Here is a 25,903-nt window from a genome sequence, read left to right as displayed (position 1 = left end):
CAAAACAAAAGGTCGAGTGAGCACCCTTTTGTCAAAGACGCTGGAGGTTCAGGGGTTCAGGTAAGAGGTTTAGGTGACTTGTTTATACAGGAGAGGGTGTCAGCAGAAGTACTTCAGGAACATATTTCTGTGTGTGTGTGTGTGCGTGTAAGAGAGAGTGTGTGTGTGTGTGTGTGTGTAAAAGAGCAGGAGGTCATTCAAAGTGAGATTCGGACTGGCGCCTAGCTGTTCTTCGATCTGTTCTCCCGTCCTCAGACCTTGGCTTCCAGCAGCTCCAAGAAGAGTTTGTGCATTGGGACTTTGCCGTCCTGCTTGATGCTGTAGAAGTGTTGCACAGCTTTGGTGGAGGTCTGGCGGAGGAGGGGGAGGGTCATGAGCAGCTTGCCGGCCCGGCGGGGGTCCTCCTGGTGCTGGGCAGCCTCGTAGTCCTGCAGGGCCTCATGGAGCACATCTTGGAGCTTCTGCACTGCATCCACATCTTCAATATGCATGGAGTCTGGAGAAGGAGGGAAGACAAAGACACAACTCCAATTTAAATGTGAACTAAAATACATTTGAAGAGGTATTTGTAGTATCGTACTGTGAAAAACATCAATAAAAGGACAATAGGAGGTTATGGTTTGATTTATTTGTTATTATTAGAACATGATGCGATTGGACAATGCATTTAAAATAATCATCAGCCTCTTTTTCTGACTGAAATGCTTATGATCTGAGTTTTACAGCATCATAAGCCGGCACGTTTTTCATTGCAGAAACCTCCTGCTACTCTGGAACAGTATGTGTCTCTGTCGGTAGCTGTGCCCCCGCTGTCTGCTGTGTGAGTGAGGTGCTAAAGATATAATCCACAATCCAAACAGGCTCAATGCAGTGATGCTACTGACAGGTCACAGACTCAGGGTAGGAAATTCTTCATGGTGTCGTGAAATGTGATCTTGACATATATCAAAAAAGTACAAAATTCATTTGAATGTAAACCAACACCAGTGTTTTATTCCGCACACCAAAGAGATTTTTTAAATATGAATCATAAATGCAGTATTTTACAAGTTTTAGCTTTAGTTCAGAGTTGTTGGCATTGCTGTGTAACATAGATGTAAAACCTACAATTTCTTGAACTAAATCCAGGATTGGGGCTTTAGAATCTGGGGCTGCTCTCTTCTCTGCCTTTAAGGTGTGGATCTATGGGTGTGATGAATGGACTCACAAAGAGACGAGTGGGCGGAGAAAAAAGAGATGGACTTGTAGAATGATGGAGAGATGCGCACCTGAGAGAGTGAGTGTGTGTGCGTGTGTGTGTGTGAGTGCGTAAGCATTTGGCTGCACACATCTGTAATCTCTCTTTGAGCTGGCATGTAAGGTGCGTTTTAGCATATGTGGCAGTAAAGGCTGAGAATGTCCCTCAATAGTAATGCTCCATATTGCCCCTTAGGGAGGCAAAGTCTTAATGTGAGCTGGCCTTTAGCTCGCAACCTCCGATCAATGTCTCCGATCAATGACTACATGCATGTTAAATAATAATCACAAGGCAACTATTGATAGGCCACCACACCCCAACACACACACACACACACACACACACACACACAAACACACCTACACACACACACACACACACACACACACACAAAGTAGATCTGTAGAGGGACGAAATCTACAGTATGAGTGCATGTAGAACACTTAAAACAATGCTATGGTACTGAATACGAGCACACTTACACACTCGTAAACCTCACCAAAGAAAGTCTGAACTTACACAAACACGCATTTGATGGTAAGTGAAACATAAAAATGATACAGTGCAGATAAAGTCAACATAAAATGTGTGATCACAGCCACACACACACACACACATTGAAGTCCACGCTTACGCAAACACAATCAAATACGAAGTGTTGGATCTATAGAGTGTAATGCATGTATCAGTATGCAGGACCAGACCAGTCAGTGGGTTGCTTTCTATAGGGATCAATAGAAAACTCAGCTTCTATCTGTTCTCAAATGTTTAAATACGAGTGGGTGCTCCAAATGTCTGCATTTTGCCACTTGATGATATTTTGCTCAGTGGAAAGCTTTGTTGCGGGAGGAAACAATTATATGCATTAAGGTTAATGAGGTGGATTGTTATTTACATTTTGTAATAAAATATAGTTAACATACAATACAAACATCTGTTTTTCATATCTCTATTTTGTCAGTGTGTCTCACTTTCACTTTCGTTCTTTTTATTCATTTTGATGAAAACATTTTCAGGCCAGATATGGTCTCTTGGTACATAAAAACACAACATAAACTTTGTACCAAATGTACCGCAAAGTGAAACAAACACATAATAAACACGTACTGAATGTACAAATTTACGAGTATTACCATCGGTCGCAATTATAAAACAATTCCATTCTCCTCGTTATTCTTGGATTTCTAATAAGTGGTTAGCTGAAGTGCAGCCTATCATGACCATGCGTTAAAATGAAGTTGAATGAGTTTCACATTGTTTTTGATGAATACTGTACGTTTAGTATTAACGGTGGTAGACATGGCTGCTTCCCGAGCTCTGACCCGCAGTACGCTCACAAGTAAAACAGCGGACGTTAATGAGCACAAGCACATACGGCTGTTAAAACACACACGTTAACATGAAACTCACAATGCACACACACACACACACATAAATGAATGCACAGACACACACATCACACACGTGCCGCTTGTTTCCCATGGCTAGTTTAGCTGTCTTTACATGTGGGGCACGTTTGCTAACATTTCTTAAGGCTTGGCTTCATTAATGCAGACGATTAGCATCCTGTGAATTAATTAGTGTCAGTGCCCTTCAAAATGCTAATGCTAGCATTCTGTTGTCTTGAAGAGCAGTAAGAGAGTCTGGGCAATAACGCAAAGTTCTTATTTTGTCAGCTGTTTCGATTTCAATCAGTTAAAAGAAGAACTATTCCTAAACGTGAGTTTTCTCAGCAGGGAGGTACGCTTGTGTTGGAGAACTATTCCCCAGATTCATCAGGATACTTTTTGAGTTACATGTGCCAAACTAGCAAAGGGGTTTCAGCTTATGTGTGCGTTTGTGTGGAAATGTGGGTGGACAAAAAATTGGAAACACCAGTTATTATAATGCAGATAATACAACAACACCACTAATTGACAGAGAGTTGGCTCTAGAGCTTAAACGATCAGTTGATTCATCGTATATATTCTATAAACAGACAATGATCTGTCAACCATTTTGACAACTGATTAATCATTTGAATCCAATTAATTATAAACGCAAAAATATTCTCTGGTTGCAGCTTCTCAAATGTGAAGTTTTGCTACTTTCTCTGTTTTGTGTCTTGGCAAAAATAAATATCTTTAGATTTAGGTTGGGAAAAAAAAGCAATTTGAAGATGTCCTGTTGGAAAATGTTATTGACCAAACAATGAACCAATCAAGAATTGAATATAACACGGTTCACAGTGTTGTTTTGAATTGCGATAGATTTTACAGGTGTACCTAATAAATCTTTTTTTATCTTCAATACTTAGGCCACTCTTTCTCTTTCTCCCAGACCTGTAAACCCATCCGGGCCATTGGTACCAAGGACAACATGTATGTAAAACATGTTTGCCAAAGACGTCTTCATAACCACCATCATGATCATCACCACTGGTATCCAGCCAGCAGAACCAGACAGCTTTCTCAACTTTCAGTCAGCAACATTTATAGACTGACACACACACTGACACACACGCACACGCGCACACGCACACACGCACACACAAATAGGCAGGGCCAAGACATTGATTGCCCACAGGAAAACAACATGTCAATACTTTCTGCATGTGCATGACTATGTGTGTGAGCAAACCTCGTTCCGAGGCTGACATTAAACTACACAATAATAGTTTATGTTGAGTATGTCTTTGTGTCAGAGAAAGACAGATCAAATTGGCATATTAGAGAAAAAGCGCCGAAGTGTACGTGCGTGTGTGTTGTTGATGGTGGCAGAATAAGAACAAAAGGCCCCTCCCTCCCTATTCAAAGCTCTGCCATTGCATTCTCCCATTTAAACACATTGTATTGACAGCAACCCCCTTGTAATTAAAGAGTACTGAAGAGCTGGCCGGCTTCCAAGACAAAGTTCAAAAGACGGGTCATGGGAGGAAGGAGGCGTGTGTGTGCGCGCGTGTGTGTGTGTGTGTGTGTGTGTGTGAGTGTGTCAGTCAGCTGTCGATGCAGCTGGACACATCAGAGAGGGGGCTTTATCGACAGACTTTGGGTTCTAATGATTTCAGCTTATTTAACAGGCATCTGAAGAGACGACTATGCTAATTGTAAAAGGGATCGCCACTTTGTTTGCGGGTGGGAGGTGGGCTTCAGGTTGAAGATGCGTGTGTGTTTGGGTTTGTACCTTTGCCGTGTGTATGTATTCGTTAAATAATTGTTGGCATTAGTGGCTGTTAGGAGTGTGATGAAAACATTGTCTGTGGCTCTAACAGTGCAAGTGGGAGGTTTGACAACGGCAGGTGCTGTAAAAGAAAAAAACACTGTGTGTGAAAAGTATGCATCATGTGTCACCGTTGTGTGTGTGTGTGTGTGTGTGTTTAGATGCAGAGTATTGAAATCAGTGCTTTGATGGTTCAGTTTAAATGAGTCCCATGGGACGGGAGATTCCAAGGATTAACTCTTTCTCCACCAGACGCATGCAAACAAACTCAAACACACAGACAGACAAAAAAAGTGAAGCATTTCAAACCTGAGTTAGCCAAAGCGATGGCCTTGAGAGCGACAAATTCCTCCTTCTCTAGCTTCATCGTCTTGTATTTCTTGACCAGCTGAAGGATGGCATTGTTGAGATCCAGAAGTCCAGCTAGCTTCGACTGGTCCTCGTCCATTATGTAGTCCTCAGCATACACCAACTAATGAGAGACACAAAGAGGTTGCAAATGAACATCCATACATGCATGTATTTATATATTTCATAAGATCAACAAGCAACAAATACAAAAAGATGCTAACCTTGTCTTCAAAGGACAGTGAGCGGTACACAACACGTAGGATCAAGATCTCCATCCATGCACTCTGCAGTAGACTCATCTGGTCTGCCAAAGACAGCGTAGAGAAGCCTGGGGGCGATTGAGACAAGCAAGAGAGAAGATTGTTCATCTTTTAGCCCCAAAACAGCAAAGAGTTAAGCACTCTGTTTTTACTATTGTAAGTAGTCAGCAGAAACAGTCATGCTGAAAAAGTAAAACTAAGGTGGAGCAAATGAAAAGGAGTGAATAAAGCTGGTTTTGAAGCTTGTGCGAGGGTCAAGATCGGCTCTCCTCCCTTCCCTCCCTGCCCACCCTCCATCCATCCAGTTGACCAGAGGAGTCCTCCTCCTCCTCCTCCTCCTCTCTCCCCTGTGCCCAGGGCTGTTCTCTGGGGAAAGGCAGGCCTTATCTCCCCCTGACACAGCCTCCATGGATCAATGCTGGCCATCGCTGCTGCACCGCTCAACACACACACACTAATTGCTGCTATGGCCTCAAAACTCCTGCTTGCTCTGGTGTCAATCCATGTCTTTCTATTTGCCTACGTCTATATCTGTCCGTCTCTCCAATCGCAATCCATGCCTTTTTATCTCTCAGTGTCTAACTACAACTGACCATCTGTTTGTCTGATTCTGGCTTCACCTTCTTTCCATCCATCTTGATACATCTCAACCTGCATGTCCGGTCTATTGGGCCTCTCTCTCTTTCACATCTTTTGCTTGCGGCATTATGCTTTCGCTTTCAGGGTCTGTATTGAAAGTCTCTTTTTCTACTGTCATTCTGTTTGTAATATTTTCGCTGCTTCATTTCATATCTTTCGATCACATTCTTACGCAACAGACTCTCTCTTCTTGTCTCTCTCTCTCTCTCTCTCTCTCTCTCTCTCTTTCTGTCCGTCAATATCTTTAATGGAACACCTGCCCACTCACACCTTTCCTCACAGCTGTCCTGGCCTCACACACCTGTTCATTCACACCTGCCTGTCTGCCTATGTGTGCATTTTAGTGTGTGTGCAAGTCTTCATAGGAAAGGTAAAGACAGTGGCCCATGTGAGCACACCTGTCAGACCTCACTGCAGCCCTCCAGTGTGTGTGTGTGTGTGTGTGTGTTTGTGTGTCTGAAAGGAGCATCCTGCCAGGAGAAGCCGGCAGATGAGAGGGAAGATATTTCTTCATCAACATCTGCTGCCATGTGCCTCCTCTTGAGATGGTAGGTGTGTGGCAGTGTGTGTGTGTTGGTGTGTGTGTGTGTGTGCATGTGCGTTAGGGGCTCTTATCTCACAGCGTGTTGATGGGTAATGGCAGGCGTCTCATTATGTCCAGGTTGCAGGCTATTGTTGTTTGTAATGTGCTCTAATTCATTTTTCAACTGTTAACATATCCAACACACACTGACACACACACACACACAAACACACACGTATATACAGTCGATAGAAACTGCTACCCAAACACATACAGTATCACATATGCATAGACATAAATGCATAGGAACACACTGGAAGGAATCCAAATGTGAATGATTGACACACACACACACACGAAGCACAGTGAAGGGAGCAGTACTGTTGCCAACTGGCAGTGTCTTCTTCTACTTAATGAAATCATCAGAAGGGATTAGAGGTGAATTTCTTAAGGGGGTCTTCATGCACACACCCAGATGTACACACACATCTCTTTCACAGAGGCAGAAGTCTTAAGGGGGTCCTTAGGAGTCAGCACTCATCGTGGGCAGGGGAAATAAGCATGGGCACTGCTAAAATGAACGCACACACTTATTGAATCTGTTTAAACCCTGGGGTCAAGTGAAGAGAACAGGACGTGAGTAAGGGGTTAATGTCATTTAATGGTGTCACTGCTTGTGTGTTTTAACTTGTCTGTGTGTGTGTAAGTGTGTGTGTTTTTTCAGCGCTCTGGCAGTGGGAAGAACACGCAGGGTTCAATCAATTCACCCACATCCCCCTGGTGGAATCTGATCCGGGGCCAGTGGAGGCACACATGGCTTAAAAATTGGGCAAACACACACTCATGTGCACACACACACACACACACACACACACACACACACACACACACACACACACACACACACACACACACACACACACACACACACACACACACACACAGAGTCACGGATACAGAAAACAAATTGTAAATGTCATCCAAAACAGGCTTGAATGACTAGCATTAAGTTTATAATATGATTAGCTCATACATCAACAAACTTCTCCCTAATTACACATAAAAATGCACACATACATGCACAAACACACGCACAAAGGAAATACCGATAATTAAAACCCCTGTGATTAATTTATTGAGCTGAAAGTGCAGCTTTTCTTATTGAGGTACACATCAATGATTTTTATCAGGACACGGTTTGTGTGTGTGTGTGTGTGTGTGTGTAGGTGAGAGTGCTGTGTGCTTTTGTGAATATGTGTATGCTTTATATACTTGAACATAATGTACATTACTGTCCCGTACATGTGCCGGATTGTTGTTTTGCCAGCATGTTTGTATTCTTTGCATATGCATACATTCCCATACATGTTGCTGTGCGTCTCTATCTGTGTGTATTTCTGTGTGTTTGTGTATGTGCGCCTCCCCGACCCCTCCCCTTCCCCACCAGCCTGTCTGCGCTGTTCAGCCATCCAATGCCTCTTATCTGTCTGATTAATGGGCGGCCAGCTTCAGGACAAATTAATTAACAGATAACGCCATCTCTCCCTTCTTCGCTTCCTCCCCTCCTTCTCATGAAGCGATCGATACAGCAGAAGAAAAGAAACATCAATGGGAATTTAGTGCTGATGATGGAGAGAGAGAGGTATTGATGGAGAGAGCGAGCGAGAGAGAGAGAGAGAGAGCATGAGAATGAGTGAGACGAAGGAAAGAAGAAAGTAAAAGGGAGAGCGGTGTTAGACGGAGAGGTGGTGGTGGAGATGGTGCTGGGAGGGGTGGAGACCTTTCTTTCATATACCTGTGATTTCACCTGACAAAAGAAGGTTCCCTATTTGGCTCAAATTACATTTCCTTTCTGCCCATTGTTGATAAGGCATCTCATACTATGTGTGGGAGTACGAGTGTGTTTGTGTATGTGTGGACGTTGTGCAGCCTGTGTTTACTGTGGTAAAGGTGGGCTGAGCTGAATGTACAGTAATGTACAATGGAAATTAAGTTCAAAGCTTTGCTTAAATATATTAATATAAACTTTAAAGGAGAGCAAATTGCTACAGGACGTGACCTGCAAGTAAAGCTTTGTGTTCCCTAGACGCCATTATTGGATATATGCTCATGTCTTTGAATGAACTCTACATCTTCACTCATCTCTCATTACTTAGAACATATCACTTCCTGGCCTGGATTTACTCACTAGTATATCACAGTTGGATATAAACTACCAAACACAAGTGTGTACATACTGATTGGGATGAGGTAAGGTGTGCATGAGGTCAAGTTAATGACCCAGACGGTGTATTTAGCTGGATATGTGGGTGTGTGTGCGTGTGTGCGTGCTTTTGTTCGGAGTGTGTCAAATATTAGGACGCTCTCTTGTACCTTGTATCTATGAAGGTACAGAGAGAGAGAGAGAGAGAGAGAGAGAGAGAGAGAGAGAGAGAGAGAGAGAGAGAGAGAGAGAGAGCGTGTGGTATGTGCAGGTATGTGTGTGTGCCATACATTGGTCTGACAGAAAGAGGCTGCAGTGCAGTCATGCAGACTTAACCTCTACTGCTTGCTCTCGCGCTCTCTTTCTTTTTTCCTCTTCCTTTTGCTCTATCAGACACACACATGAAGACAAACACACACACACACACACACACACACACACACACGTCGATTCCCCAGCCACCCTGCGGCCTGTTTGTCTGCCAAATGAGTCCTGACTGCACGTTTACACCCGAGACCGCACAACAGTCTGGCACAGACGCACACACACACACACACACACACACACACACACACACACACACACACACACACACACACACACACACACACACACACACACACACACACACACACACACACACACAGGATAGCCCTCTCTCACGCCCCAGTTGCTACAAAGACACACACCAACACACATATCCAGGAGGCCTATATTTGTTTTCTTGTGGTTACAGGGCAAATGGGAACCAGTGAGAACCGATTGTGATGCTTATGAGTACATGTGCACTTGTGTGTGTGTGTGCAGTTTGTGAGCATTTGTGAAGCTACTTGTATGTGCATGCGAGTCTGTATGTGTTTGCACGATAGGGCCTATGTGTATCTGCAATGCCTAATGCATCAAAGAAGCGTATTCTGTGTGTGTGTGTGTGTGTGTGTGTGTGTGTGTGTGTGTGAATGTGACAGCTGTGAAAACTGGTTGTAATGCTGATCTGGTCCCAGTTATTAACACACGACTAGTCTTCATAATCTGTCACTGCGGATAAAAAGACTTTTGGCATGAATGTGGATGTGATTTGATGATTCCAGGTAAAACTGAGGAAATGAAAGTAGATCCGATCTGGAATATTTCCCTGACACGTGTTAGCCTGTACATCACATAGACTGCACATGGAACTGAATAATTTGTCTCTTCGGCAACATTTTCTATTTTCTATTTGCTTTGAAACCGACAGATCAACAAGACAAGGAAGAGACACTGCCAGAGTGCCGCCAGCAGAGATGCAGGTCAGCTCAGTGCTGCTGCACCACATTTGTTCTGAATGAGCCAACTATCAACTCAACCCCCAGTGTGGAACTGTGGCCTGGACAGAATAGGCCTTGAGCAGTCTGTCTCGCATCGCGTGTAAGTCTAACCTCCAAAACACTTACCGCACACATTTTGCAAAAATGTTTTATTGAATCATAGTGTGCAGACCAGGGAGTAGAGTTGGTGGTGTTGTTGTTGTCTGGTGGATGTGATCCTGGTGTGATGAGAATATATTTTCTGGCATTTTTTTGCCTTTGATGGAAAACATGTTGGCGTCTGGAGAGTAATGGCATGCAACAAATGTCCCTAGCTGGAGTCGAGTCAGGAACATTGCGGTTTTACATAACTTACACTGGCTTACTTTTAATTGAATGGTTTAACAGGCTTTTAAGTGGTTTGGTTTCTTTTTTATGTTATATATTCCCTCAGCCACATTTAGGTCCGTTTGACTCTCTGAATACAAGCAGGTTACAAGATATTTTAAAATACATATGGTGGTCCATCTGCACACTTGTAGCGGCTTAACGTTCTTTGAGCACCTGCTTGCTCTGTTACCAGCGACGCTGTGATCTGTCCTATTTGATCACGGCCCCAGGACACATTTAACTGGAAACTTCTCAGCCTGTCCCGACAGTTTAACAGCAAAGACTCACACATTTATCAAGAGTCATCCGGATTGAAGTTGTAAGAATAAGCTTCACACATTGTCATAGAAATGTAACACAACACAGCAACACTGAATTCACACGAAGCACAGTAAGGGGAACTGAATGTGTACTGTGAGAGGGGCATCCTGGACTACAGCTCCTCATTACAGAGATTATTAAGAATGACATGTGTCCAACAATGCTACAGTGTAATAAACGTGTAATAGACATGTAATAGACTATCAGGATTTTTCTTCTCTGTTGTAACATAAAATCACTTCCTCTTAAATGTAGTTTAATGATGCTGCTAACCAAACCTCTCTCGCTTTAACAAAGGTGTTAAGGACTGATGTAAACTGATTCATGATCGTCCTGATGCTAATTGTAAGAGAGGAGAATTGTGGATTATCTATGTGCAGCATGTACTATACACGTATTGTGTTCTGCAGGGGACAGAGTTAAGTCTTCTGACCCACTGTGATAGAGATTGCATTAGGACACGTGAAGTGTCCAACAGTTACCAGCACATCGCTGCCCTGTGTGTGTGTGTGTGTACATGTTCTGTATGCACCCTGTGTTACGCAGCTCCAGTGCTCTCTCTCATACCACCTTCTGTATGCGTTGTGTATAAATTTGTGTTTGTGTGCACATTGTTGCATGCTGTGTAACGCAAGTGCTCCCTTGTGATGCTTTTTGAGTGTGTGTGTGTGCGCGTGTGTGTGCACATTTCAAACTGTTTTGTACCATACGGCCAGACGCCGGCCCAAATGAACACGGACCCCCTGTGATGGCTTTGGCCAAGCTGAAACAACACACACAAGATACACGCACACGACAAGCACGCTGGCAAATGCTGTGACACACACACACACACACACACACACACACACACACACACACACACACACACATCCACCAGCTGACCCAATTACACAGAGATGCGCAACGAAATGGAAACAACTCCACCCAGAGATCGAGCTAATTTAGAAAGGCTTAAAGACACACAGGGTGCACACTCACATTCACACATACGCGTACACGTGATGTGTTTAAGAAAACATCATATTTTCAAATGGAGTTGATATTATATGAAAGTGCAAATCAAGTTGCTCTATCAAAATCATTTCAGTGGATCAAAAGTGTGTTTGTGAGTGTGAAGAGCATGCAAATGTTTGTGTCCAACCTGCAAGTTTGTATTATTCTTTTACAGACATTTAATTCCAGTGAGGGTGAAACGACAGAAACAACACTGTTGTATTTCAAACCATATGAAGGGTGGCTGCAGAGAGGGGCCAAATTCTAATGGTTTGACTGGTGAGCCTCTGCACACCGTGGATACTGAGGCCAACACTGAAGACACTTCAATGTGGTTGCATGAAGGAGCCATGTCCACCTTCTACAGCTGATGTACATTGTTAAGAAATTTGAACGAGGTTATTGAACCTTCAAAAAAGAATTTGACACAAATTATAAAAGCAGATCATTTTGACACGTCTATAAACATGTCTAGAGGGGATGTTTAAAAAGACATGACCAATTCTTGTTGGTTCCATCTGAAGTCTTGTTGAAGACTGGCTAAGATTATGTTTTGGATCTGATTACTCTTAGTTTTCTGAAATGAATGACTACCTGGTTGACGTTACGGAGTCTGCGTTTGAGTTGCGCACACTGTAAATGACCAACGGACAATAGCGGACACATTTTTGTACAAATACACAAATGTATTCGGTACGCTATCAGTTACTTTTCTAGTACACTTATACCACACACAAACACACGTCATCACCTTCACCCCTCTTATATTGTTGGCTAAAATATCTTTTTTTATACTTCACCTTCCCCACTCCTCCCTCCATATCCCCCCTTTTTCCCCGTGCGGCCTCGGGGAGAGTGGAGCAGTCATAGGGTGCAGTAGCCTCTAATCAGTGTGAACAGCAAGCTAATTACCAAACCCTCAGCCCTGGCTGACTGTTAATTGCATACATTAGACACCATCAGCAGCACTGCAAGATTAACACTTAAAATCTTCCCATTGCTGTAGTGGGGATGAGTGCTCTCTGTGTCTGTGTGTGTCGATGTGTGTGCGTGAAAGAGAGAGTCGGGGGGGGAGGAGAGAGACAGAGGTGGAGAGGAGGGTCGTGGGCTGTATTCTCCCTGTGCACACGTGTGGTATGCGCTGCCTCTGTGGTTGCGGGTGCTAATATTCAACACTTAATTAGAGCTAAAATGGAGACACAGCAACAGCAGAGACGTGTGTCGAGTGTTATAGCTGTTGCCGTGGCGGGGTTGCTTGGGTGGGGGCGGCCGGTCGTTGAGGGCAACCCCAAGTCTCTGTGGACACGACAGATGGAGTGACATTAAGAGCATTGCAGTGGAGGCATTTCAAATAATAAAATATCAATATTTACATTTTAATTACCCACTTCTAGCTCCGCCAGGGCCATGTCGAGGAGTGTGTGGGTGAGTATGTGTGTGTGTGTGTGTGTGGGTATGTGCCACAGCTAGCTCCACTGGGGTCATGTCTTCTTATCGCTTTATAGAGTCAAGTGTGCTGCTCAAGTGGCAATCGTCTGCTCTGCTTGAGAATGTCTTGGTGAAATAAACGTCATGCAAAATAACTCATTTCTACACAATTACTGTTTTCTGGCATTATTTGTCATTTGTCACTCTTTCTTTTACTCAATCCATCCTGTCTTCCTCTAATCGCGTCTCTCCCTTCTTCAAAAACAATGCTGACGCAGGCAGGAATGACCACTGTGTGTGAGAGCATGTGCACACAAATCTGTCAGGGGAATTCACATGTGTACACAAAACTGAGAAGCTTACACACCAACACTCTCTCTCTCTCTCTCTCTCTCTCTCTCTCTCTCTCTCTCTCTCTCTCTCTCTCTCTCTCTCTCTCACAGAGACACTGCTGACAGACAAAAAACATTGAGCTGAAAAATAAAATTCATAAAAGAATAAAGTTGACATCATTTTAATATTTGTATGCCTTCATAAAAGATTCCATTGCCACAGTTTGACAGTTCTCTACATGGAACAAATGGAAAGGAGGAATACTTCCTGGGAAATACTGTATAGCCAGTGATTGAATTATTGTGATAGTAATTGTGAAGGACAACTGGGTTTAAGAGAAAGAGCAAAGAAAGGTATCTATCCATCTATCCATCTATCCATCCATCCATCCATCCATCCATCCATCCATCCATCCATCCATCTATCTATCTAGTCTGTGATTAATTCATTTCCCCAGCTTGCTCAATTAACTGGGTTGTGGTGGTCTATTGATCTCTTGGTGGATTATCTTTTCAGAACAATATCCTACCATACCATATTCTCCTGAAAAGACTAAATCCATCGTCCAAGCATCAGCAAATGTGCTGCCCTGCAATCCAAACCACTGGGCAGGAGATTTGTTTCCGTATACAAAGATGATTACATAAAATTGTTTGTTGTCACATGTATTTTGACATTTTCACAAACAACATTTTGCATTAAAAAGGGGTATTGATTTATGAATAGAAACTTGCTGATTGTGGCTTTAAAACAAAATCCAATGGTCCCCGTCCAAGCCTGGTGTCTGTATATGAGATTATGAGGCTGTGTATATCTTTCTAATCCCCCGTAGCTTTCCATAGAGAGAGGACCGCAGAAACTCCACAGGGATTCATTTACCATTCACAGATTAGAGATATGGTCTCCGATATCATCATCCAGGACAAGCATCGAGAGGAAAGGCTCGACATTGGAGCAGTGAGAAGCGAGAGGACAGAGAGAACAAGAGAGACGTACACAGACTGAACGAACGACAGAGATGAAAACGAATGCGCACAGAGAGACAGCCTTCTTTCCTACAGCGTCGTGCCTTAATGTCCTAGCTCGAAGACACGGACATTAGACCTCATTCCACCTCCTCATCTGGGCTTGAAAAAGCCTGGGCTGAAAATCTTAATTAATTGTCCAATAGTGCTGTGGGGTCATTATGCATTGCAATAAAGAAGCGTGTAATTATGAGATTTAACAGCCATTACCAAGGCCAGGAACTCATATGTCATCATCAGCAACCAAGCCAATGGTCTGGTAGGGCTGTGTGTGTGGCTAGATGGACAGCACACACACATGCACGATACACACACTTGCATATTGTCCATGTAGGTAAATGGTGTTTACGTGTATCAGAGAGAAATGTGTCCAACAGTTGTAGATATACACGTGTTATCGACTAATAGGGGATCACAAACTCAAAATGTATACGGGCAAGAACACACACAGAGAAGCGCACACACACCTACACACACACACACGCACACACACACACACACACACACACACACACACACACACACACACACCTACACACACACACACACACACACACACACACACACACACACAGACACACACACACACACACCAGTCTGACCCAGACAATAAGGCAGCCAGCTGTGATAGCAGCCTGCAGATGAAACATCCCATCAAGATTAAATAGACAAAAACTACACACATTATTCCTGCTGTGTGTGTGTGTGTGTATGTTTTGTGTGCATGTGAACACCCAGTGAAACACTGAGACATGGTCTTCTGCCACATAGCAGGTGGGAGGTGACAAGTGCTAACACATGCATGCTGTTCAATGTACATTAAAAAAAAAAAGAGTTGGAAAACAAACATATTCAACAGTAACTGGAAGTTGGAAGTAAAGGGAAATAAAGAGAGAAATGTGAAGATCTTGGCATGGACAGTTGAATGCTATAGCAGTGATTCAGTATGTCTGCTGTCTGAAAGGCCTATTGCTTTGAGGAGTGGTGGTTTGATATGAGAGCATACTGTTGGAGTTCCTGTGCTGTAGGAACAGTAACCCTGGCAGTGGGATCACATGAACAGAAAGCAAATGAATGCCTTGCGTTATTCCGTAGCTGACTCGCAATGTACACTAAGCTATGTGTGTTTATAAATCAGCTCGGGGTCTGACGTATCTTCGATCGTCTGTTGTTCTCCTTTTTCTTCTGGTCTCTGTGAAGTGGCAATCTCTCTATACACTAAGAAGTTGCCCGTCTATATGTGTCCTCATTACAATCAATGTTCATGTGTATACGAGATGTGGGTACCTTAACATCCACGTAGACAAAGAACCAACATGCTAATGGTTGGTTATAAACTATTAAACACATGCTTATTCTATTTTACCTTTCAACGCTGCTGGCTCACACGCAGGCACAGGGGCAGCCCAAACTGTTGCCTATCTGCATGTGTTTTCTTGTGTACGTGCAAAAGGTGTCCCTGTCTTTATGGGTTTATACCTCAATTAAATTAATAAATAATTTGTCTTTTTGTGTGTGTTGTGTGCATAGACCATAAGTCTTCCCCAGCTGGTGGCAGGCACGCTCCAATCCCATTTTCCCACCTGCTTATTCCCTGATGGAAAGGATGAATCCTCGACTGTTATTTAAGAATGATGGGTGAAGGATGTGTGTGGGGGGGGGGGGGGGGAGAGAGAGAGGTAGAAGAAAGGGGGGAAGGTGGAAGATGAGCAGTAGGAGCATCGGGCATAAAGGACAAGTAAGAGAGGGAGAGTAAAACGTAGGGGGAGTGAGGAATAAACAAAAATAAGAAGAGGAAGAAAAAGGAGAGAGAGGGGGAAGGAGGTGAGGATCAATGATGGGGGCGAGAGAGGGAGAGGAAGGCCAAGGTAAGAGGAGAAACAGAGGTTGAGCAGAGTGCATAAGAAAAAGAGAACATGTGTATAGATAAAGAGGAGAAAAGGGAAGATTGAGACAGAAACAGCGAGGAAAGGTACAAAGATAAGAGAGAGAACGTGAGGAGAGAGAGAATAACTATTTCTTGCCTGTCTGTGAACTTTGCATGAACCGACAGAAATAATGTGATGCCATGACAAGCCTGTCCCTCCTTCCACTAGATTTGCTGCATGCATATGTGTGTGATATGTCTGGGTGGGAAACTGTGAATCCCTGTATGTGTGTGAACTCTTCATATTGCTTTTGGTGTGTGTGTGTGTGTGTGTGTGTGTGTGTGCCCTAACAGATAGAATAGGATGATGATGATTTGAAATGGAGTTTGGCCTGTGCGTAATTATGATCATCTATCTTTATGCCCCGCCAGCATATCATATCACATCACATCATCTCTCTTCTTTCTCAGGCACACACGCACACACACACACGCACACGCACACACGCACACACGCACACACACACACACACATACACACACACACACACACACACACACACACACACACACACACACACACACACACACACGCGCACACACACACACACACACACACATACACACACACACACACACACACACACACACACACACAAAAGCAAATTGAAAGTAGTAAAAGCTGACTGTTTGCTAGTGATGACTGAGATGAGGCTCAGATGGTGTGTTGATTTATTTGTTACTGCTCGTCTGATGTCACATATTATAAAACTGTGCACGTCTGTGTACGTGTGTGCATTCGTGCACATTCACTGTGTATTAGTGCAACATTAGAAGTGTAGGTTTGCGTGTTCATGGGTGCGTTTATGATGTATGTGTTTGTGTGTGCATGCATGTGTGCATGCTTATGGACGCATCTTTTTCTTCTGGTGTGTTGTGTGTGTGTGTGTGTGACAGACATTATGTGATGCAGATTAGTCGGTGTACTCAGATTGCAGGCTGTGTCTCAAAGGCTGACAGACAAATGAATTTGATTTGCTAATGTAATCACACTAATAAGAAAAACAGCAATGGGCTGCAGAGAGCAAATCTAATGACTTCAATATTTGTGTTTTTTTTCTCACTTTTACTTGAATATCCATCGACCGAATGTCTTTCGTGACTCATTTTTTTTGGAATAGAATCAAAATTATTAAAATTATTTTTAATCAACGGCTGTAATCGGAAGCTGAGCAGAATAAACAATGGATTTACATCAGACGCTACTTTTAAAATCAGTGTAATTTTGAATATACAGGCATTTCATTTACTCGTTAACGGTGCTGATATTACGAAGGATGCTGTTGGTGATGTGATCATATTTAGTTGTTACGCACACGACTCCACTATCATAGGCTGCCGTTACCCTTCGACTTCTTCTTTGTGTTTTATATTTCATCTTGAGTTCAGGTCTGATACACACGTGGATACAGAGACAGCTGGTATCAAGCATGAAGCGAGTTGTGTGTTTCTGTATGAAGTGTGAGGTCGCTTGAATCTGAAGGCATAAGGTGTGTGTCAGCACCAAGGTGTGACCTGATAGAGGTACAAACCAGTGTGTGTGTGAGAGAGAATATTTGTGTTGAGTGTGTGTATAAAGAAATGTGTGTTTTTAAAGCTGCGTGTGTTTGAGTGTCATCATTGGCACATCGTCATGGAAACACTGTCAACACGGTGATGACAAAACAAACACGGGGCATCGGACAGACAGGAGAGTCAACACAGACCGAACGTGCCTTCGGGGACTGAACGTGTAGGTGCCTTTGTGTGTGAGTGTGTGTGTTTTTATCAAAACATCATATCTGGCATAAATAACTTCCTTCACAAAAGCAGCACGACAGCATACTGAGAATAAGAGGAAATGTTATAGAGATATTCCCCAAACACATTCCCAATGAAAATAGGGGTTCTATTTTGTTAAATTAACTCATATTACAGTGTTTAGGGGGACATTTTAGGTTCATTTTACACAAAATGTGATCAATTTTAATGCAAAAAATAAATAAAATCCTGTTTGTTTTCTTAATCTCAGATTATTAAACCATAAAGACTAGAAAGTGAAGTAAAGTAGATAAGACAACAGAAAAGCGATGCAGAGAATAATTCCCTCCACTGCTTTCTCATATTGATGACATGCTTCCAATACCCACAGGCTTAATCCAATAAAGAAAGCCCAACTTAATCCAAACATTAAGCTCAGATGTCAAATATTCTTTTCCGAATTTGATTTCATCAATATTTGTTTTCATCTGCAAACAAGACTGTGTTTGTTTGTACTGTATGGGCTGCAAGAGGAAGCCATGGTGGTGGCACACTGGACAATAAGATGTCTTTTCTGCACAAATGTGGACAATGAAACACACACACACACACACACACACACAATCTCTCTAAATGTGTTATGTAGCTCAGGGATGAGCAGAAATGGAACGCAAACACCCCCAACAGAGTTCAGAGAAAACCAACAGCGACTTGAAACACACATAAAGATATGTACTAGAGTGCATGAAAGAAGCCAAATTGAGCAAAGCGATGAACTAAATCAAGTTCTGATTTTAAATCATATCAAAGTAAACTCATTCATCAGTCGAATCTCATTAGAATCTGGAGAAGACAGAGTCCGTTATGCCACTTCAAGTAAGACAGAGTGGTGTCAGAAGGAGTTTGTTACAAAAGCAACCTCATGAATTAGTGTTCATTATGTTTTTTAATCAGCATATGAACGACAGTATAGGCTTCAGGCTAAAGAATGATTACTGACGACTTTTACACAACATTTAACCACAAAACCAGCCTGAAAAGATCTGAAATGATGCATGAGCGACTGGAGCAAAGCCGGATAGTTGGTCAGACCCTGGTCAGAGCTGGCCAATGCTGCCCCATCATTGGTCAGTCTGTGTTCAAGGGGTGGGACATAACGAAGACGCATTTTAAATTTAGACTAGAATTTAAATCATGGGATAATTGATCAGATAATAGATGTGAATACCTCTGAAATGTCTCTGCAATTCAAAGGGCTTTCCACCATATAAGTAAACCTTAAATTAACCCTTTGCATGTTATGCCTATAAAGACTTGTTTGCTTGGACACCACCATGTAAATGTCTCCACACTGTGCTGAATGTGTGTGTCTATGTGAATGGACTTTATGTTTGTGTGTTGTGTTAAGAAGGCACGTAGCGTGCTGTGACGGTCAAGGTGAACGAGCCTTAGCAGACAGAATGGGGCCAAATCTGCTTGTGCGTTTGTGTGTCCATGTATGATTTTTTTTTTTTTTACGGGTTTACGTGCACATGTGTACCTGGACCAGCCGTTTTATTGCAGAGGCCAATGGCACTGAGAGACAGACTGGAAGATGATTTGACAATCGGAAAAGAATAAAGTGTGTGTGTTTGTTTCTGTTTTCTTTTCTGATTTACCACTCGACCCAAAGCCCAGCAACCTCTTTGCTGATTGATGACAACACCAGACTTAATGAGGAGGGCCAGGGAGTGACATCATCACTAGTCTAGGCTTTTACATTTCTCTATCAACACACACACCCAACCCACACCCCCCCCCCCCCCCCACACACACACACACACACACATGCGCACACAAACGTCCATGCATGCATGCACACGCACACACACACACACACACACACACACACACACACACACACACACACACACACACACACACACACACACACACACACACACACACACACACAGTGATGTTCTGCCTCTCCTGGAGCTCATTGTGAAGTGTTATAATGTGTGTCAGTGTTAATTTAGAGAGCTGCATTATCAAAGTCGAGGATGTGTGTATCCATGTGTATACGTGTGTGTGTGTGTGTGTGTGCGTGCAATGGTTCCTTTGGCTGCGGAGACTCAACATTTGATTTGCTAAAAGGAGCTGGACACTTCTATTAATCAATATTTGCTGACTGACTGGGTGTCTCTCTGGTTGATTGACTGGCTGTGCCGTTACTTGACTGACTGATTGGCTAACCAAATGACTGACTATCTGGCAGTCTGAATGACCACTGTTCAACTGGTTGACTGCATCTCTAAGTGAACACCACTTATAACATGGCCAAAAGAGAAAGAGCACAGAAGAACAACAGCAGAGGCAAAGCTGAAGGAAGGCTCATTGGGTGCCTCTCTCAGGCTGCTGTGATGTACCAATGTTGAACAAAAAATGTCGGACAAAAGGCATATTTAAATGAGCGATCGGATCGGTGAGCAGTCGAAATCTAGAGTAGGATCACTGTTTCTGTAGGGACATACAGACAAACAAAACCGAAGAGAAAGACAGAGCCAATGGCTGAGTGAGAGCAGAGGGCAGGTTGGAGGCGTGGGAGGGGATAGGGGCTGAGAGATGAGGTTGACTTGATAATGAAGAGGTTAAGGATACCATGGAGAGAGAGGGTGGGAGGTCAGGTCAGAGAGAGGGAGGAAAGGAGGGAGAGACAGAAAGAGCCAGAAGCAGAGAGGGAGAAAAAGGGAGGTCACAGGAGAGGTTGAAGAGGTGGGGGATATTTAGCCATCGGGTCAGAATAGTATTGTATTAAAGGCTCTTTGGGAGTATCTAGGTTATACTGAGGAAATGTATGTGACCTCCCTGCTTTCCATTCTCTACTCATTTGCTCCATTTTTCTTCTCTCTCACCTCAGTCTCGTATGTTTTATTTCAAACCTTCTCTTCAGTTCTACATCCTCCTTGATCCTGATTCCTGTTTTCAGCATCACTGTGGGGGATTTCAACACCCATGCTCATCCTCAAATCCAAACAAGGAGTGAGGGGAAGACAAAGAAAGAAGGAACGATAGAGAGGCCAATAAATGACTAAAGGAGACAGAAAGATTGAAAGAAGCATGCAGAACATGAGCCAAGAGGACTTCCCTCATCACCTACTATCCGATCACCACCACTGCCACCCAATTCCCTTTCTCCCACATCTCCATAAAGGCCGATTAAATGAATAGACACACAGCAACCCCCCTCCACCTCCCTTCCCCCGTTTTTACAGCTCAATCATACTGCTTTACTGCCGACACATAGACCGCTTATCCTGAGTGTCAAAATTGAAAAGGGAACGAAAGAAAGACTGTAAGAAAAGAAAGCGCAAGTAAGAGGAGATATGGAAGCCAGAGAATAGTGGAGGGGAAGTGGGGGCAGCCCAAGAGCAATTTCTTCCTTGAATAAAGAAAGAATGGGGGAGGGGGTTGTAAAAAAAAAAAAACACGAATGGTTCTGGTAAAATAGACTGTGTTATAGGTTCTGGCTCTCGTTCGTTGATTCATTCATTTGTTCATTCCTTGCGCTTTCGTCAAGTCAAGTGTTCGCCTGTCTGTCTTTCTCTTTTGTGTCCACGAGTCTAGATAAGAGCTGCTGGCATGACTGCCCAGTAGTCATTTAGTTAGAGAGAGAGAGAGAGAGAGAGAGAGAGAGGATGAGGGAAAAAGAGAACAGAAAAGAGGATGAAAAGACTAATTCTACAGACAGATAAATGGCTCATTTTTTTTAAAGCCTTTCTTTCTTTTAATTCACTCTCTTATTTTCTCCTGTTTAAATATTTGCCTCCTCCTCTCACCTGTCCGCTCCTTGTTCCTCCTTCAACACACTCACACACAATACTATGATATGCGGCCTAATATGCAACTGGAGTTGTGGCTATGAGAGCCATTAACATGAGATCTTCTCTCCACTAATCCATATTATTGGACGCCAAAGCCTTTCACATCCTCTGAATAATAACGCCTACAACATTTCCACATACGTTTCCTGAGAGTGACAGTATGCTGCTCATATACTTGTCTTCAAAATGTGTGAATATGTGCGGGGCCCGGTTTGAATCAGCAAAAAGACTCGTCTATGTTTGTGTTTGCATGCATTTCATCTGTGTCTTTGACACACATATGCATGTGTGAGGTGCAAATGTGTGATGGGGTCCCGTGCCTGGTGGGATAACAAGAGACACACACTGAGTCTGAAACCTCATTTTCCTCTCCTAATGACATATCAAATGTTTGCATATAGGCCATATCAATATGGAAATGAGCGTGCATGCACACATGCACCCCCACACACACACGCACGCACACACCCACCCACACACACACACACACACACACACACACACACACACACACACACACACACACACACACACACACACACACACACACACACACACACACACACACACAAACACAGTTTCAGAATCAAAGAACCAATCAAAGAGATATGTGTGTTTATGTGTGTGTGTTGTCACAAGTCTCTAAGGTTAGGCAAGTCTGTGTGTCAAACATGACTAGCAACACACACACACCCACACACACACACATACGCGCGTGTACCCTAGCCTTGTTATCCGGGGGCCTGTCTTGCAGGCAGCCTCTCTAACGCTGAGTGATGTTTAAATTAGTTTACAATTTAGCCTCCTCGCTATCCGCAGACGGCTCTTAACTCAGTGTGTGTATGCGATGTGCTTTTGTGTGTGTGTTTGTGCGTGTGTGAGCGTAACAAATTGTTGCCAGTACGGCAGACATCTAATGACTTCAAATTAGCTGCCTGGCGCTCGCCTTGACACGTTGTTACCACTGTTAGCAGGCTGTGTGTGCGTGTATGTGCGCATGCATGTGTGTGTGTGTGTGTATGCAGCGCTGAGCAGCCATATCATGAAGCATAAATTGGCTTCACCTCTCCTCTCTCTGCCTTTTTTCTCTTTGTTTCTCTGTCTCTCTCCATCAATTTGATTAAAAAAATTACTGTACCATGGCGAGCACAGACGCGTGTGTGTGTGTGTTCACATGTGCACCCTGTACCGAGTAAAACTCACACACACACTTGACAAGATGTGAAAAAGACGGCTGAAAAACAAGGTTAACAGGTCTATTCTATTCTATTCAAGCTTTAAGTCATTGTAGACTCTTTATTGTTTGACTCGTGTGTGTGTGTGTGTGTTTGTGTAGGAGTCTGATGAAGAATGTTGAGGAGGCGTATTTCTTTCTGACAATCCTTTCCACCCTGAGTGAACAGTAGATCACCTTCTGTGTGTACATGTACGTATGTAGGTGTGTGTGTGAGAGAGTATTAGATCAGTGTTCAGTGTTGTAAACAATGAGGATTTCATAAGGCGCTCACACACACATGCACACACACGCGCATTACACACTTGGAAGATGAAGAGTTCTATCTTTCTCTGTGAGCAGTGGATTGCCTTCCTCGTTCATCTAATCACGCCATCTTCTCTCCTCCGCCAAGCAATCGTTGCGCTTCACTCCTTCCACACACGCACGCACGCACACACACACGCACACACACACACACACACACACACACACACACACACACACACACACACACACACACACACACACACACACACACACACACACACACACACACACACACGCACGCACAGCCGAGCACATAACCTGGCTAACTCAGTCCATTCACTTGAAAAAGTAGTGAGCAAAGGAAACCAATGCAAAACAATACATTAAAATATACATCACGTGTACGTGAGTGTGTGTGTCAGCGTGTGTCTGTGAGTTATTTTTGTGCATGTATGTATATACAGTCGGTGCATCCCAGAGGTGTGGGGAGAGAGACAGAGAGAGGAGAGGAGAGAGATAAATGGATTAAAAGAGAAAGCACAAAAGAGTAAAACGCAGGACAGGGAGATTACAGGAAAAGGCGATAGCATTGGAATGAGGTTATATGTTATTTAGAAAGAGAAAAATAAAAATTCAAAGGGCTATAGTTGGCATGTGGATCAATATATATGTCTGCTTACTGTCCATATAGCAGCACATAGATCAACACACTAACAAGAAGCAATGTATATTCCCATCCTTCTCTCTCTCACTTCATCTCTTTTTTTCTCTTTCAACTCTGTTGTTTTCACATTTATTGATAATATATTATATATATCATTTGGAGACCCTGTTATCTAACGCTATTGACTTTATTATTATAGATTTACGCAGCATGACTGAGTGGTATTTATGCTTCTAATCTGGTGCGTCCCCCTATACCCTCACAACCCCCTATACTGTGTGAGCAGTGGCAACAGGGGGTTCTAGTCTACAACCATATTTCCAGTCTACAATGGGACCAATCTGTGCTAATCTGTGTTAATCTGAGACACTCCTCTTCCCTCCTCTCTGATGTCACAGCAGGCTCAGTCACTAAAACCAAAACCAGATTATAGTTTTAATCTCGTACGTCTTACTCCCGGTCTTCGTCTTCATTTAAGATCGTACGGCCAGATGCATTCGCCATCATCAGTCTTGCTCTTTTTCTGTCTTTTATTTTCTTATTCACTCATTTTACAGCTCATTCGTGAATCCTGCCATTACTTCAATTGTCTTGTAGTCCAGATTCAATTTTGAACAGAAAAAAAGAGTTTGTTTAAACACAGATTAGATTGTTCTGTTTTAGTGATAGACCTGTATAGTGACATACATGCGCTATAGGCTAAAGCAGACGTCACATCTTACTGTAAAGATCAAAAATATTCACTGCGCTATCATTAGAATGTGACATTTGAATTGGACTTCATTTCGTCGAATCATTCAAATCCAAAAACTCTCTACGATGTAGTTTTAAATTATATGATAAGTTACCACACATAAATATGAATTAATGCTCATCACTTCAAACAACAATCATCTCAAAGCATGTTCTGTGTCCAAGGACATATTGTGTCTCATAGACAAAAAAACAACAACAAAAAATCTAAAAGTCAAACCGTGTTGTGTACGTCGGTCCCAGGTAAACTCATACGATCCCAGTTGTGTATTTGCAAGACATTTTTGTGACTATGGCTTTTAATACCAGTACATAAAGAGTTCACAAGAGGCTGTGGTTGCAAAGGGCTTTGTCATATATATATATATATATATATATGGTACATACGACTCACAAACAAACCAACACGCACACATGTCGAATTGAAGGGGATTGGACTGTTTGGTTCAAAAGGTCAGAATGTATGTGCGTGTTTGAAGGTGTGACACCAGTGAGGGCATTTGTTTAGCCAAGTGGAGGAGTCAACAGTTCAGACTGTGTGAGTGCAAGGATTAGGGTGAAAGGTCACACTTTAGCACCAGGCGTACTTGCGTGTATGTGCGTGTACCTGAACTGCATCTGGAGCAGCCGAGTCTAACCGTGTACTCTGCCAATACACACCGCATGTATGCTATCCTGTACATGTGCGTGGGTGTGTATATGAAATCTCCCATACTCTGGAATTGAAAAAAAGTACGTATGAACGAATGTGTGTGTGTGTGTGTGTGTGATCCTGTCACAACATGAGTCAGGTAAGGTTCAGTGTGAAAGTCAGGGTTCAGCAGGTTTTCTTTCCTACCGGGAATATGTTTGGCCCAGCCGATGTTGACCACCAGCTCTCTGTCCGCCAGGTCACACAGCGTAGTCAAGGCCTTGATGTCGCTGTCTGGTACTGTTGGGTCAGGCATGGCGTAAATCTTCTCTGGCTCGGCCACCAGCAGGTGAGAGACGATTTTGTTATCTGCAAGGCAGCCAAAGGCATCTGACATGACCACCAGACAAGGAGAAAGACACAGAGACAGAGAGATGGTGAATTTTTGCCGTATTAGGCAGCAAGCTGTTCCACACCAATCCGGTGCAAAAATGTGAAAGGTCATATGCAAAGTCCCTTATAACACGGCTAAATAACACACATGTCTAAAGGTATCTCCACATGTAGCAAAACTATTTTAGCTGACATAACCATCAGACTAGGAGAAAGAAACAGAGACATGTTGCATTAAATCAACATAAATACATTTCAGTAT

The 25,903-nt window shown here is 43.1% G+C and overlaps 1 protein-coding gene across 2 annotated transcripts in view; it reads right to left on the bottom strand.

Moving 5' to 3' along the window:
• Positions 1–251: 251 nt before the first annotated feature.
• The window catches only part of esrrga (estrogen-related receptor gamma a), a gene marked incomplete at its 3' end in the record, with an annotated part of 66,625 nt that continues 40,973 nt past the window's right edge, over positions 252–25,903 (bottom strand). For both annotated transcript variants that reach the window (XM_079286739.1, XM_079286738.1), the window contains exons 6-9: positions 25,456–25,638; positions 5,008–5,114; positions 4,745–4,907; positions 252–496 (exon numbers count right to left, since the gene is read on the bottom strand). In XM_079286739.1, the coding sequence (XP_079142865.1) occupies positions 252–496; positions 4,745–4,907; positions 5,008–5,114; positions 25,456–25,638 (698 nt within the window). The remainder of the gene's footprint in view (positions 497–4,744; positions 4,908–5,007; positions 5,115–25,455; positions 25,639–25,903) is intronic.

This window comes from Melanostigma gelatinosum, assembly GCF_949748355.1.
Source record: "Melanostigma gelatinosum genome assembly, chromosome: 2".
NCBI classification, from domain to species: domain Eukaryota; kingdom Metazoa; phylum Chordata; class Actinopteri; order Perciformes; family Zoarcidae; genus Melanostigma; species Melanostigma gelatinosum.
Note: the sequence above shows the minus strand (reverse complement) of the source record. Positions and strands in the feature narration are given on the sequence as shown.